The sequence below is a fragment of the Sciurus carolinensis genome, chromosome 12 (assembly GCF_902686445.1).
Source record: "Sciurus carolinensis chromosome 12, mSciCar1.2, whole genome shotgun sequence".
Taxonomy (NCBI): Eukaryota; Metazoa; Chordata; class Mammalia; order Rodentia; family Sciuridae; genus Sciurus; species Sciurus carolinensis.
Genome location: NC_062224.1, coordinates 80795677 through 80810668, shown reverse-complemented (window position 1 = coordinate 80810668; position 14992 = coordinate 80795677). Strand labels below are relative to the sequence as shown.

The 14992-nt window shown below is 39.8% G+C and overlaps 1 protein-coding gene and 1 long non-coding RNA gene across 7 annotated transcripts in view; one reads left to right on the top strand and one right to left on the bottom strand.

Moving 5' to 3' along the window:
* Positions 1 to 6393, bottom strand: part of LOC124962408 (uncharacterized) — a 48657-nt gene extending 42264 nt beyond the window's left edge. For 2 of the 3 annotated variants that reach the window (XR_007104472.1, XR_007104471.1), the window contains exons 1-3: positions 6293 to 6393; positions 5479 to 5578; positions 576 to 730 (exon numbers count right to left, since the gene is read on the bottom strand). This is a non-coding gene — a long non-coding RNA (uncharacterized LOC124962408). Of the gene's footprint in view, positions 1 to 575; positions 731 to 5478 lie in introns of all 3 variants that reach the window. The other variant, XR_007104473.1, reaches the window with a different exon arrangement.
* Positions 6394 to 6506: 113 nt separating this feature from the next.
* Positions 6507 to 14992, top strand: part of Cd55 (CD55 molecule (Cromer blood group)) — a 29487-nt gene continuing 21001 nt past the window's right edge. The window contains exons 1-5 of one of the 4 annotated variants that reach the window (XM_047520440.1): positions 6507 to 6741; positions 7467 to 7652; positions 10253 to 10444; positions 10992 to 11091; positions 12184 to 12269. In XM_047520440.1, coding sequence (XP_047376396.1) covers positions 6654 to 6741; positions 7467 to 7652; positions 10253 to 10444; positions 10992 to 11091; positions 12184 to 12269 — 652 coding nt within the window. In that variant the 5' untranslated portion in view covers positions 6507 to 6653. The remainder of the gene's footprint in view (positions 6742 to 7466; positions 7653 to 10252; positions 10445 to 10991; positions 11092 to 12183; positions 12270 to 14992) is intronic. The other 3 variants (XM_047520441.1, XR_007104303.1, XM_047520443.1) reach the window with 3 other exon arrangements.

The window sequence follows — 14992 nt, the reverse complement described above, 5'->3', positions numbered from 1 at the left end:
ACCAAAGTGGTTGTTTTCTGAGATCAGGCATGTTAAAGATGGTATGACCATAGACAAAGTGGTTGTTTTCTATATAAACCCCCCTACCACCACCACCCCCCCCCACACACAAATTATTTTAGCTCTTTGCACAGAATGGACTAAGTGACAGAGAGGAGAGACCAGGTGTTCTGGAAATAGGAGGGGGAGAGCAAGGATATAACAAAAGAGTTGGAGGCAGAGGTACTTAGATAGGCCCTGAGGACAGAGCAGCGTTTTCAACATAACTGTAATTATTGTTTGTTTCAGGCAAACTGCTTGCTCTAGAGCAGACCATTTGGCTTTATGAGACAGTGCAATTTGCCCTGGGGAAATGCTCATCATTTAGGTCAATGGCTTTTACTTGACAACTGAAAGAAAAGTGCTAGGAAAAGAGCAACTAATGAATACTTCTGAGAAACATCAAGGAAACACTTAGCTGTAATTTATGCATTGAGACATATACGGTAACACTGTGGTGGAGAGAGCACAACATTAATGCTACCCAGACCTGGGTTCAAATCTCACTTTACATCTGCATTGTTTGGTCCTCTCACCTCCCCTCTGCAGTTGCTTCATCATGTGAAAATGGATGTAATCACACACTACTCCTGGATGGCACTGCTGTGGTGGTAAAGCAAGGGAAGGTCTCAAACTGAGCAGCACACGGTAGGTGGTCCTTCAACGCACATTTCTTTCTTCTCCCCTCACCCTGTGAAATTCCAATGAGCTCCGATTGTAAATCTGCTGCTTAATTTGCAAGATCATAAAAATCAAGGAAAATACACTGCAGATGGGTCGACAGTGGAGGTAGGGAAACAGTCCAATGTTTAAACAATTTCAAATCTTTTGGTAAATGACCTAATCTTTGCCAGAAAACAGATTCTACTGGGTGGGGAAAGAAACAGGAGAACAACTGGATGATCTCAACGCCATTAGCATCTCCTCTGAAAATTTTATATTTCTTTAATAGATATTTCAGACTCTATGTCATGACATGTCCTTTTAAAAGATAAGTGGGCAAATCTGGGAATATAAAATGTTCATTCGTATCAGCCAAATTTACCCAATTTCTGTCTGTAATTAACTAATATCAAATATTTGTTGTAGGCCAAGCAAAGGACCAAATGCTTTACATACAAGACCTCCTTTATTCCTCACAAAGGCCCAACTAGGTAGGTAATATCACACCAGCTTTATGAATGAGGAATTTGTGTCACAGAGCAGTTGAGCACTGAATCGAACAGAAAGCAAGGAAGTCATGGTATCAGAATTTCAGTCCACATCTGTCCAAATCCAAATGGCCCACTCAGTCCTATGCTGCGTCTACACACACACACACACACACACACACACACACACACATTTTCTTTCTACTTCCTCTTCCTTCACTTTAGCAGAAATTCACTTTGGTCTCAGAAAACTCAAGCTTGACAAAGATGCATGTGCTTATGTGAGTCCAACATCACAGAAGGTAAGCCTTTCCTCACACACAAAGGGCAAGATGCCATCCTGTCAGGTGGAAATGTCACATGGCACAGGTCACTTTTACTAAATAATGCTGAACCTGCACTTCATGGAGGCAACAACAAAAGCCGTCTGCTGAAGCCCAGTGAGACCTCAATTACTGAATTCTTAGAAAATAAAACTCCTTTTAAAAGACAGGGATCTGTTCACTCGTTTTCATTTATTTTTTTAAAAAATACACTTCACATTTTCTGCAAAGCAGAACTTCCTGTATGACAAAAATACCTCACTATGAAGTTATTGTTTTTCCTTGGCCATTTTAAGTGGAGAATAATTCTAGGCTGAGCTATGAATTCAAATATGAACTAGTTCCTGAGACTCCAGGAACTGACAGAGTGTGCCTTGAGAGCATGGAGGAAGGTACTGGGTGTGGTGTCAGCAGCAGGGAGATTTCCCAGAAGAGTGAGGCAGAGTGGCCCAACAGAGCCCTTAAGGTCCTAAGCCCCAGCTCAGCTGCCTGACCCTGTGGTTTGGGGCTGGCTCCCTAACTTCCCTAAACACTGCAGGCCACACCTACAGTAAGGATATTCGGCTCATAGTTTTGTACCTTGGCTTTCAGGAAGCCGCATTATTTTCTTCCATTTTAACTACCTTCTACTTCCCCTTTACCAGTTAGATTTTGGGTTTCTGTGTACTACACTCTCTTCCTTGGTTACTTAGCCACTTTTCCATCCACACTGCAGCCCAGTGTCATCTACATCTCAAACTCCTGCAGTGGGTCTCCACACAGACACACTGCTGAGGCCCTTTCCCCTCAGCCCAAGTAAAGCCAAATTTGTGATTTCTTCCCTAAGTTATCTCCTAACCCTTGGAATGGACAGTTCTTTACAATATGGCCCCTCATCTGGCAGACTCTAAATATTCAAGTCACCCTCAGGTTTGTTTTTCTTGTTCCTTATCGAGGCAGTCACCAAATTCTGTTCCTTATCTAATTCAGTTCTTTCTTTGAAACGTCTTCCATCAGAGCAGGAATGGAAACCCAAAGGTTTATAATAATTTTATCAGTGCTTGTTCACGTGCCTGTTTTAAGAGTAACAGGGCTGTTCCTTTCATATTGATTTATTAGTATTATTATTATTTTCTTTTTTGCAATGCTGAGTATCAAACCCCGGAGCCTTGCACATTCTAGACAAGAGCTCTACCACTGAGCTATACCCCAACCCCACAGATTCATTATTTTAAAAACAAATTAAACACATTTCTGTTCTCTAATTTTAACCACCTAACTATTGTATAGTTAGCTAAATTGGTTCTTGGTTTTCAGAGTCACTACCTTTCTGGTGTCTTATAGCAACTTCCAAATTAATCTGTGCTTCCCCACACTGTATTGTATTTAAGTCTTGTATTTAAGGCTCCCTCAAATTTCTGCCCAGTCTGTCTCTCAGCCTCCTGCATTGCTCCAATTCAGTGCCCTGTGCTCTCTGTACATTCCTTACTCTTCTTGGAAATCACCTAGCCTTTTCCTAAACAAACCTTTGTTCATACCATTCTTATCTCTTTTTCATACTCTGCCTTAGCACACCAAGACTCACTTGCCATATATGGCTGAATTAGCAGGGCTTTAGCCTCTCTCACCCCAATTATTCTGCCTTTTTCTCTACTTTCTCAACTCCATATCACTTTGGGACAGCAGTTTCATAGCATTTATCACATATAACCTCCCTTCTAGACTACTGAGTTCTTAATACACTTATTGACACTTTCTTAGTGTGCTTCTGAATATTGACTACTCCCCAACTGACTAAGCTTTAGTCTTTGATTGAGTCACTGAGACAAGTGTAAGAGCTGTGCTTCCTTGCTCCTGCCCAAATCACAGACCAACTTTCTATTTTCTATGTTTTTTTAACCTAATTATATAAACTTATCATTTTGGAATTAGAGGCTCAGTAGAGATTTTAGTCCCCACACTTTTCTCATCAATGTAGAAATGAGGTGTGAGAAGAGTGTCAGTTCAGAACACATCACTGGCTTCTAGCAGATCAAGTACCAAGATGAGAAACCACTGTGCACACCAGGAAACCCCTGGGTTTCCTAATTGCCTCCCCAAATAGTGAACTCAGTGTCCTGCACATAGAAGAAATCTTTGTCAACTGATTCTAATACAAAGAACACAGTAGAAGGTCTAGGCTGTAGAATCACTTATTAATTGCACAGATTTTAGTAAAAACTATGGTTTCTCAGTCTGTTTCCTCATCTGCAAAATGGGGACAGTTATTGCCACTTCATGAAGCTGTGTTGGTGATTCTTTTTTTTTTTTTTTGCGGTGCTGGGGATGGAACCCAGGGCCTTGTGCTTACAAGGCAAGCACTCTACCGACTGAGCTATCTCCCCAGCCCTGTGTTGGTGAAATGGTATGTGTGTGAAGTGCTTGGCACACAGTAAATTCAGGCTATAATTTAAAATAATATCCAGTAAGTTATAAATTTTCAAATTTGATTTTTCTTAATAATGCTTAGATTTTAGCATAGACCTCTTTCTAAATTGAATAAATGCATCACGGATTTCAGTTTTCTTTCCTTTCCCCTCAAAATGTTGTAATTATTTGAGCTTCTGTGTTACTTAAGAGCTCACCACATTATTTCTTGTAAAAGTTCCTTTTCTTAAAAAAAAAAAAAAAAAAAAAAGACACCAAGAATGTAGTATTCTGGAAGGTGAATGCTTACAGCATTTGGTCCAGCTAAGCTGGGTGACAGAGATAACGTTGTTCGTTCTTTTTTTTTTTTTTTGACTTTGCTGAGCTCATTGTTTTATCTGGATAAAAGACTATGTCATTCATTTGATAAACACTTAGGTCTATGGCCATACCACCCTGAACGCGCCTGATCTCGTCTGATAAACACTTAGTAAGCTCTATCGGGACTCAGTGTTAACTCTCCCGACAGTTTCCTAACTGGTCTTGACCTTCTGCTCTTTATCATGATACTGTCTTACCTTTCACAAGCAGGCACAAAGATGGGGGCGATAAATAAAAACAGTTACCATTCTAAACCACTGCTGTGTTCTGACATATTTGTGCTTTATATCAAATATGGGAGTAATAGTAATGTGTTTTAACTTCAATTATGAGGGTCACACTAGATGATCTTAAAAACTCCTCCCTTTCCCTGACTTCTAAATTCCAGAATGTCTGAATACTGGTAGCTTTCAGCGGAAGCCTATAGGAACTCCCTTTCAGGAAATCTCTGTAGGACTGGTTCCTGCATTGGGGAACACAGGATTTGGTTCACTAAGTACGCAGAAGTCAGAGAAAATACTATTATGTAAAACTGTTTCTTCCTCCCTTTAAAGATCATACTAACTGTATTAGTCAACTTTTTCACTGACATGACCAAAATACCTCACAAGAACAACTTGGAGGAGGAAATGTTTATTTTGGCTCATGATTTTAGAGATTTAGTCTACAGTCAGCCCTTCCACTGTTCTAGGCCTAGGGTGAGGCAGAACATTCTGGTGAAGGAAGTAGCAGAGGGAAGTTGCTCACCTCAAGGCAGCCAGGAAGCAAAGAGAGAGGGGAAGGGGCTATAAGGAAGATGAACCCTTCCAGGGTCAGTCAAGCCCCACCTGCCTACAGTTACCACCCAGTTAGTCCATTCAAACTAGGAAGGACTGACTAGGTTACAGCTCTCAGAATACAACCATTTCACTTCCAAACATTCCTGCATTAACATAGGAGCTTCAGGGAGATACTGCATATCTAAACCAATAAAGAGCTACCAGAAATCACTCCAGAAAAAATATCATAATAGAATGTAACCAACACCCCCACAGCTGGTACCTGGATGAAGGCATATTTCCAAGTAAAAGATTTCACTAACAAGGTGAGGTATTTTAGGGACTAGGGAATCTAAGCTAGGAGTCTGCTAACCGGACCTGGATTAATTATTAAAGGAAACATGTTATTGAGGCTCTTCTCCATGAAGATAATTAACTCACCTTTCCATCAATGTCCCTTAGTGTTTTTGACAGCAACGTGCTGGGCTGGATGGATCTTTACTTTGGTACCATATAGATCTGAGGTTCTGTAGTTCTCAAACTGGTTACAAGTGGAGCAGTCAAAATAATCCTATAATCTTTATAATCAGCCCCATCCCCAGAGATTCTGGTTTAACTTGCCTGGGGTGCAACTTGGTCCTCTGGATTTTTAAAAATCTGTGCATAGGATTTGAATGTGTGGCCTGTCTGTTCTTAGTCATGTAACAAAATTTCCTCTTAAAACCCAACGCCTCACCATTTAGCCTTCTGGCTACTGCTTACAGTCTTCCCCGCCCCCACCCCCAAATACAGGGTGGTGAATTTCACTCTACACTCAGACTAGAATAATCCCAAAGTGGAATTCAAGAGGTGTCCTGGGTAAACAAAGAGAACAAGGACAAAGTTGAGTGATTCCCACCCAAATATGGTAGGAAGGAGGCTCACTGCCTGCCAGCTCTCTAGAACGGTTTTCTTGGGTCCTTTCCTACTTGATGTTTTCAGATCATGGGGTGTCCTGGGAGACCACACCCTCCGTGGTTATTTTTCCCACCCTCACGCTGGCATTTGACAGATCTCCCAGATGAAGCTACCAAAGCCCTGGGTGTGCACTGTTTCTCAGCTCCCGAGGCCTCGGAATTCCACCGCCTCTACCGCCCCGTTTGGCGGCACTCAAGCGCGCCGAAGGTCCGCTTTAGTTAATTCAGATTCCCGGGGGCGAAGCCTGCGCCACTTGGACCCCTCCCCTCTCCCCGGCTGCCCCAGGTTCCTTGTTTACTTGGAAAGATGGTATTTACTTCTCCTGGTGGCGGCTCTACGCAGGCCCCACCCAGCAGCGGAAAGAGAGGCCCTGCGAGCGGCCCCACAGCTCCTCCCGGCGCCGGAACCGCCGCGCGCCTACGCCCCTCGGGGGCGGTGACACGGCCCCGCCCAGCCCCAGTCCCCGCCCAGCCCCCGTCCCCGTCGGCTCCGCCTCACCCGTTGGTGACACAGCGACCGAGCTCCGCCCAAGGCGCTAAATTAACTCCAGTCGGGAGAGCGTTCGGCGCTGCTGCTCCTTACTTTTATCTGCCCAGCTCGGCTTCTTCTCGTGGCGAACGCGACGGAGTCGCGGCGCCGGGCGTCTGTCACCACGCGCCATGAGCCCCGCGCGGCCGAGCGTGCCCGCAGCGCTGCGCCTGCTGCCCTTGCTGCTGCTACTGCTGCCGTGCCCACCCACCGTCCGGGGTGAGTGGGGCCGGGACCGGGCGGCGCCACTAAGCCGCTGGGCTGCGTGGGCGCGGTTAGGTCGTCCCGGGACTGCGCCGAGGGGCTGGGGACCGGGAAGTGAGGCTGTGGTCGGTCATTCCTTAGTCATTGTTCCCGTAATCCTCCACCTTCAAGACTTGATCCCGGGACGGGAGAAGCGTCTCCGCGGGGCCGGCCCCAGCTGGCCTGGCTTGGGGACAGGTGTGAAGGGTTGGGAAAGTACAAGCTGACTTTCCGGAGCAACCAAACATGGGACAACTGAAAGGATTTATGGAGTATGCATTTTCAACCCCCCAACAAGTCTGCCCTTTAAGCGTGGGGCCAAGGAGCTGTCCACTTACGCCGGTGACACAGCACTGTGCACTTGTGTCCCTGGCCGGCGTGCCTGGCAACTGCACCAACGTGGACTCTCAGTAAATCTTAAACCACGGCTTTTTGTTTGTTTGTTTGGTTGGTTGGTTGGTTTTGTTGTTTTTTGATTTTTTTTTTTTTTTTTTTTAGGAGGAGGGGTTATTCTCTTTAGTCTTGAATCAATTGACAAGGTGTTAGACCTGCCAAGTTCTTGGTATGCCAGCTCAGCTCTGGGCAGAAATAGAGGTTTATCGGAAGCCGTTGCCACTTCCCCTTCCAAGGAAGTCTTGGAAAAGAATATTGCTGTGAACTGAAAAGCAGTATTTCCTTCAGGTCTGCTTCTTCCTCTCTAGGTGACTGCGGCCTTCCGCCAGAAGTGCCTAATGCCCTGCCAGCTCTTGGAGGGAATACCAGTTTTCCTGAGCAAACCACAATAACATATACGTGTAATGAAGGCTTTGTTAAAATTCCTGGCAAGCCAGACTCAGTGATCTGTCTTTCTAACAATCAATGGTCGGAGGTTGCAGAATTCTGTAATCGTAAGTTCTTCGTTTCATTTTAGAAAAGTTATGGGAATGGAATGTGTCTTCTTAAGTTTACTATTATACCTCTTTAGAGTGACTGGTAATTGATAGTTTTCTAGCATTATTAAACCCCAGTGTGTACTGTGTTGGCATTTCACACTCCAGCTAATTGAAGGCATTACTTCCCTGCTTCTTCATTAAGAGTTTTTTCCCCTAACACTGCACCTCCCGAACAGACTAATAGAGAAAATAAACAGTAGGTACTGTTTAGGGAGTAAATTATATGTGAATATATTTGGCAATTATCTTGAGACACATACCTAGGTGATCAGTTTTCTTAAATTTCATTTTGTAAAGTAGGATTTAGCAAATATAACTCTTCAGTGACATTTTAAACTCTCTATATTTACTTCAAAATTTATTGGATACATAGCCCTGTATCAGCTTTGAGATAATCATGTGTCCCTTAACCATGGGGTTAGGTTCTGAGAAATGTATTTTTGGGCAATTTTGTTATCTGGACAACACAGACTGTACTTACACAACTTTAATAGTACAGCATACTACACACCTGGGCTATATGGTGTAGCCTGTTACTCCTAGGCACAAACCTGTGCAGCATGTTTTGCATTTGTGTGTCTAGACATATCCTTACATAGAAAACATACAGTAAAAATACAGTGTAAAAAGTGAAAAATGGTGCACCTGTGTGGGGCTCTTACCATGAGTGGAGCTTGCAGGACTGGAAGTTGCTCTGGATGATTTAGTGAGTGAATGTGAGTCCTAGGACATTACTGCCCCATTACTGTAGACTTTTTAAACACTTAGGCTATGCTAAATTTATTTTTAAAAAATTCTTCAAGTAAACTAAACTTGGCTTACTGTAACTTTTTTACTTTATACACTTTTTAATTTTTTAACATCAGAATCTCTACATATTGCCTCAGACTCCTGGTCTCAAATGATCCTTTTGCCTCAGACTCTTGAGTAACTAGGAGTATAGGCATGTGCCACCATGTCCAGCTTGATTTTTTTTTAACTTTGATGCTTTTGTAATAGCACTTAGCTTAAAACACAAACACATTGTACAGCTGTACAAAACTACTTTTCTTTGTTATCCTTTTTCTATATGCTTTTTTCTATTTTTAAAATTACTGTTTTTTTTTTTTAACCTTTTAAAACTTTTTGTGTTAAAAACTAAGAAGCACACACATTAGCCCAGACCTACGCAGGGTCTGAATCATCAATATCGCTGTCCTTAACCTTCACATCCCATCCCAGTGGAAGGTCTTCAGGGCAGTCACAAGCATGGATCTGTGATTTTTTGTAATCTGTGATTAAAAATAAGTAGAAAGAGTATACTCTAAAATAACAATAAAAATATAGTAATACATAAACTAATAATAACTCATCAGTATCAAGTATTATGTACTATGCATAATAGCATTTGCTATAAATTTATATGACTGGCAACACAGGATATTTGTTTCCACCAGCATCACTGCAAACACATGCCATATGATGTTACATTAGGATGACTGTGGCGTCACTAGGTGATAGTAAGTTTTTGGCTCTGTTATCTTCTGGAACCACCATCACATATACAGTCCGTGCTTGACTGAAACATCATTATGGGCTGTCTGACTGTATACAAGCAAAGATTAAAAACAAACAAACAAACAAACAAAAAAACATGATTCCTGCCTTTCAAAAACTTGGATCAAGGGAATCTACAACAAATACAGATACTGCCACAGATAGTCTTTGAATCCATGTGTGAAATAGGCTCTAACTTTATTTTTGTGTGCCCCCAATAGATGAAGCATCCAAGCCTTTGCACATGCATTGTGTTTAGAGTTTATAACTCTTCCACACCTATTGCTTCACCTAATCCTCCAAACATCCCATGAGTTCAGCAGGGACTCTTATTCCTCTCTCAAAGTTGAGAAAACAGACTCCTAGAAGGTAAATAACCTCCTCAAGTCAGCATCTCTTATGCAGAAGAGCCACGGTCAAGCTTGGGGCCTTTGACTACTAATCCAGTGTCCTTTTCTGTTCACCAAGCCTCTCTAGACTCACATTTGCCCAGCTGTTTATAGTTTGTACATCATGTACAGCCATCAGATCCTTGGTCAGATCCTTGTCCCCAGGAGTTGTTGTTGATTAAATTAATTTATATGTGCAAAGCTTAAGTGTTCAAGCAATATTAGCTATCATTGTTGTTGTCCAGAATAATAGGCCACAGATCTGGAGTATTTGTTATGTATCCCAGTACCTCGTGTCATGGTGCTGTGTAATTCCTCAGGACCATAGCAGGGTAACATTTATTGAGTCTCATACTGTGCCAGGAAACTTAAATGGGTTTGTTTATAGAAAGTGGAAATAGTGACATTTATACATTGGATCTATTTCAAAGACCTCTGATAACTAGGAAATAAATGTATATATGCAAATACAGTGGGTAGGCTACAAATGCCATAGTGACATTTTGTTAAATATCAAGCATATTTAAAGAAATACATGAAAGGGGGCCATTTGAAGACCAGATAATTAAACATAGATTATAAAATAAGATGATATGACTTCCCTGTTGTTGCTTTTGTTACTACTTTTAGGTAGTTGTGATGTTCCAACCAGGCTGCTTTTTGCATCCCTCAAAAAGGATTATAGTATGCAGAATTATTTTCCAGTTGGTTCCACTGTAGAATATGAATGCCGACCTGGATACAGAAGGGACCCTTCTCAGCCAGTAAAACTAACTTGCCTTGAGAATTTAACATGGTCCAAACCGGCTGAATTTTGTAAAAGTGAGTATAATTTTTAAAAGTATCCTCACTTATCTGGTGCTTGGGGAAATAACTCTTCATTTGTACTGGAACACTGGGTACATGTTGTTATTTAGAATGATTCTTAAAAGAACTGGGAGAGTCCTTTCTTTTAAATTAGACAAACTAAGTATTATATGATAGGAGTATGTATTCACTCACAAATTTCACACTTCCTTAGTGTGAGATTCTAGATATGTATTCTTTTGAAGCTTATCACAAAATGAAGATAGAATTCAAGAAGTCTAAGGATTAGATGTATCAGTGGTTTAGATAATGAATTTTGCATATATATGCCTAATCATTTTTAAAAAGTCTAGCTTTATACTTTATAAGTATACCTTTTACTAAGGTATAATTAAAAAATAAAAATTGCATATATACAAGGGATGCAACATGATGTTTTAATATACATATGTGTTATGAAATGATGACCATAATCAATCTAATTAACATATCCACCACATGTTTATCTTTTATTGTGTGTATTTGGGTAATTTAGTGGAAAAAAAATTGTATTTTCTTTTAGAAAAACAATGTCCTAATCCTGGAGAACTACAAAATGGTCATATCAATATCACAATTGACATCTTATATGGTTCACCCATCTACTTCTCATGTGACACAGGGTAAGTTTTGTCTTGCTGAAACTCTATGCTTAACAAATAAAGAACCAATTTGTATATGACATGGAGATTGTTAGTTTTGTGACCATTGTTCACAGACTGGTGGCAACCAAAACAACCCCTGTCCTCAAAGATTGTTTTTTATAAGCTCATTACAGTTAAACTTTGTAAAAGAGGTCAAGAAAGGGAATTTTTATACCATAGACTTCTCTGAATTCTTAGATTTCAGTACATTATGTGATTTAAAATAAAACTTAAATGTGATTAGTAAAGGAAAAAATTGAGATATGTTGATATAGAAATAGTAATCCTTCAAGTGTTAAATATGAAATTAATTTTTAATTGATCTAAACAGAAATTAGCACCTGAATTTTTCCATATGTAAACAACTTATGAAATATCACGGGCTAAAAACATTTATTCCTAGTTCGAGATTATCCTTCTAATATAAATCCTTTTACCTTTCTCTATGGAGGGAAAAAAATGTACTCACTGAGTACCATCAGTGCCTCAAATGCAGTTGAAAACTTTATATTCATTTTCTCATTTAATATTTTCAGATTGAATTATGCATAACGTTGTGCACACACTCTCTCCTCCCTCCCCCTCCCTCCCTCCTTCACCTGACCCATGGACTTTATAAGATAAAAATACCAGTTTCATTTGTCAATTAAACACAGATGTTTGTTGGGTCATTAATATAAAATCTGAGAAGTACTTTGAACCCTTCAACTGTAAATGCTTCCATTATTCCATGAAGTCTGTACTGATCTGTTGGAACTTAGAAATCTAAAATGTTTATTCATCTGTATCATTTAAAAATGTTTTGTACACTTTTATGTTTTCTAACATATGCCCCATGCAAATAAATGTTCTGTGTGTCCTATGCTTTTTTTTTTTTTTTTAACCCTTTGGATGTTGCTCTTACAACTTAATTTTTCTTTTCCTTTAACTGCCATATGGACTTTTTATCAACTATTGTTTTGTCTCCATCTACTGGTGTAGTAAATAATTTTAAGATGACATTCTGGAGAATCTGAGAAAAGCCAAGTTGTGTGGATATAACTTAATTTTTTTCTCTTGCTTTTGTTCTAGGTATAAATTAGTTGGTGCAACTTCTAGTTACTGTTCTCTTTTGGACAACACTGTTAAGTGGAGTAAACCACTGCCAGAGTGCATAGGTAAATCTTTTTTAAAAATCTAAGTAGTCAGATTGTAGAGTTGAATAATCAATGATAAATTACTTCTGCTTCTTAAGAATTATCCACAATGTATATTTCTGGTATCCTTATCTTTCAGTGAGTGTCTTTGCTAATTGAAAGACCTTCTCTAGTGATGTTCTCCAATTTCATCCATTTGCCTGCAAATACCATAATTTTATTATTCTTTATAGCTGAGTAATATTTCATTGTATATATATACCACAGTTTCTTTATCCATTCATCAATTGAAGGGCATCTAGGTTGGTTCCACAGTCTGGCTATTGTGAATTGAGCAGCTATGAACATTGATGTGGCTGTATCTCTGTAGTATGCTGATTTTAAGTCCTTTGAGTATAAGCCGAGGAGTGGGATAGCTGGGTCAAATGGTAGGTCCATTCCAAGTTTTCTAAGGAATCTCCACACTGCTTTCCAGAGTGGCTGCACTAATTTGCAGCCCCACCAGCAATGTATGAGTGTACCTTTTTCCCCACATCCTCTCCAACACCTATTGTTGCTTGTATTCTTGATAATCGCCATTCTAATTGGGGTGAGATGGAATCTTAGTGTAGTTTTGATTTGCATTTCTCTTATTACTAAAGATGGTGAACATTTTTTCATGTATTTGTTGATCGCTTGTAGATCTTCTTCTGTGAAGTGTCTGCTCATATCCTTAGCCCATTTGTTGATTGGGTTATTTGTATTCTTGGTGTAGAGTTTTTTGAGTTCTTTATCTATTCTGGAAATTAGTGCTCTAACTGAAGGATGAGTGGCAAAGATATTCTCCCACTCTGTAGGCTCTCTCTTCACATTACTGATAGTTTCCTTTGCTGAGAGAAAGCTATTTAGTTTGAATCTATCCCAGTTATTGATTCTTGCTTTTATTTCTTGTACTATGGGAGTCCTGTTAAGGAAGTCTGATCCTAAGCCAACAAGTTGAAGATTTGAACCTACTTTTTCTTCTATAATCTGCAGGGTCTCTGGTCTGATTTCAAGGTCCTAGATCAATTGTGAGTTGATTTTTGTGCAGGGTGAGAGATAGGGGTTTAGTTTCATTCTGTTGCATATGGATTTCCAGTTTTCCCAGCACCATTTGTTGAAGAGGCTATCTTTTCTCCATTGCATATTTTTGGACCCTTTGTCTAGTATGAGAAAATTGTATTTTTGGGTTTGTGTCCGTGTCCTCTATTCTGTACCATTGATCTACCTGTCTGTTTTGGTGCCAATACCATGCCATTTTTGTTACTACTGCTTTCTAGTATAGTTGAAGTTCTGGTATTGCGATACCCCCTGTTTCATTCTTCCTGCTAAGGATTGCTTCCTGCTAAGGATTAGCTATTCTGGGTTTCTTATTCTTCCAGATGAATTTCATGATTGCTTGCTCTATTTCTGTAAGGTACATCATTGGGATTTTAATTGGAATTGCATTGAATCTGTATAGCACTTTTGGTAGTATGGTCATTTTGACAATATTAATTCTGCCTATCCAAGAACATGGGAGATCTTTCCATCTTCTAGGGTCTTCCTCAATTTCTTTCTTCAATGTTTTGTAGTTTTCATTGTAGAAATCTTTTACCTCTTTGGTTAGATTGATTCCCAAGTATTTTATTTTGAGGCTATTGCAAATGGGGTTGTTTTCCTCATTTCCCTTTCCGCTGTTTTGTCGCTTGCGTATAAAAATGCTTTAGATTTATGCATGTTGATTTTATAGCCTGCTATTTTGCTGAATTCATTGATGAGGGCTAGAAGTTTTCTGGAGGAGGTTTTTGGATCCTCTAAATATAAAATCATGTTATCTGCAAATAGTGACAGCTTAAGTTCCTCTTTTCCTATTCGTATCCCTTTAATTTCTTTGGACTGCCTAATTGCTCTGGCTAGAGTTTCGAGGACAAAGTTGAATAGAAGTGGTGAAAGAGGGCAACCCTGTTATGTTCCCGTTTTTAAAGGGGATGCTTTCAGTTTTTCTCCATTAAGAATGATGTTGGCCATGGGCTTAGCATAAATAGCCTTTACAATGTTCAGGTATATTCCTACTATCCCTATTTTTTCTAGTGTTTTGAGCATGAAGGGGAGTTGTATTTTGTCGAACGCTTTTTCTACATCAATTGAAATAACCATATGATTCTTATCCTTAAGTCTATTGACATTATGGATTACGTTTATTGATTTACGAATGTTGAACCATCCTTGCATTCCAGGGATGAACCCCACTTGATCGTGGTGCACAATTTTCTTAATATGTTTTTGGATACAGTTTGCCAATATTTTGTTAAGGATCTTTGCATCTATATTCATCAAGGATATTGTTCTAAAATTTTCTTTCCTTGATGTGTCTTTTCCTGGTTTGGGTATGAGGGTGATATTAGCTTCATAAATTGAGTTCGGTAGGGTACCCTCCTTTTCTATTTCCTGGAATACTTTGAGAAGTATTGGAATTAGTTCTTCTTTGAAGGTCTTGTAGAACTCGGCTGAGAATCCGTCTGGTCCTGGGCTTTTTAGATTTTTAATGACTTCTTCTATTTCATTGCTTGATATTGATCTGTTTAAATTGTATATGTCCTCCTGGTTCAGTTTGGGAGGAGCATATGTCTCTAGAAATTTGTCAATGTCTTTGGTAGTTTCTATTTTGTTGGAATACAGATTTTGAAAGTAGCTTCTCATTATGTTCTGTATCTCAGTGGAGTCTGTCGTGATATTTCCTTTTG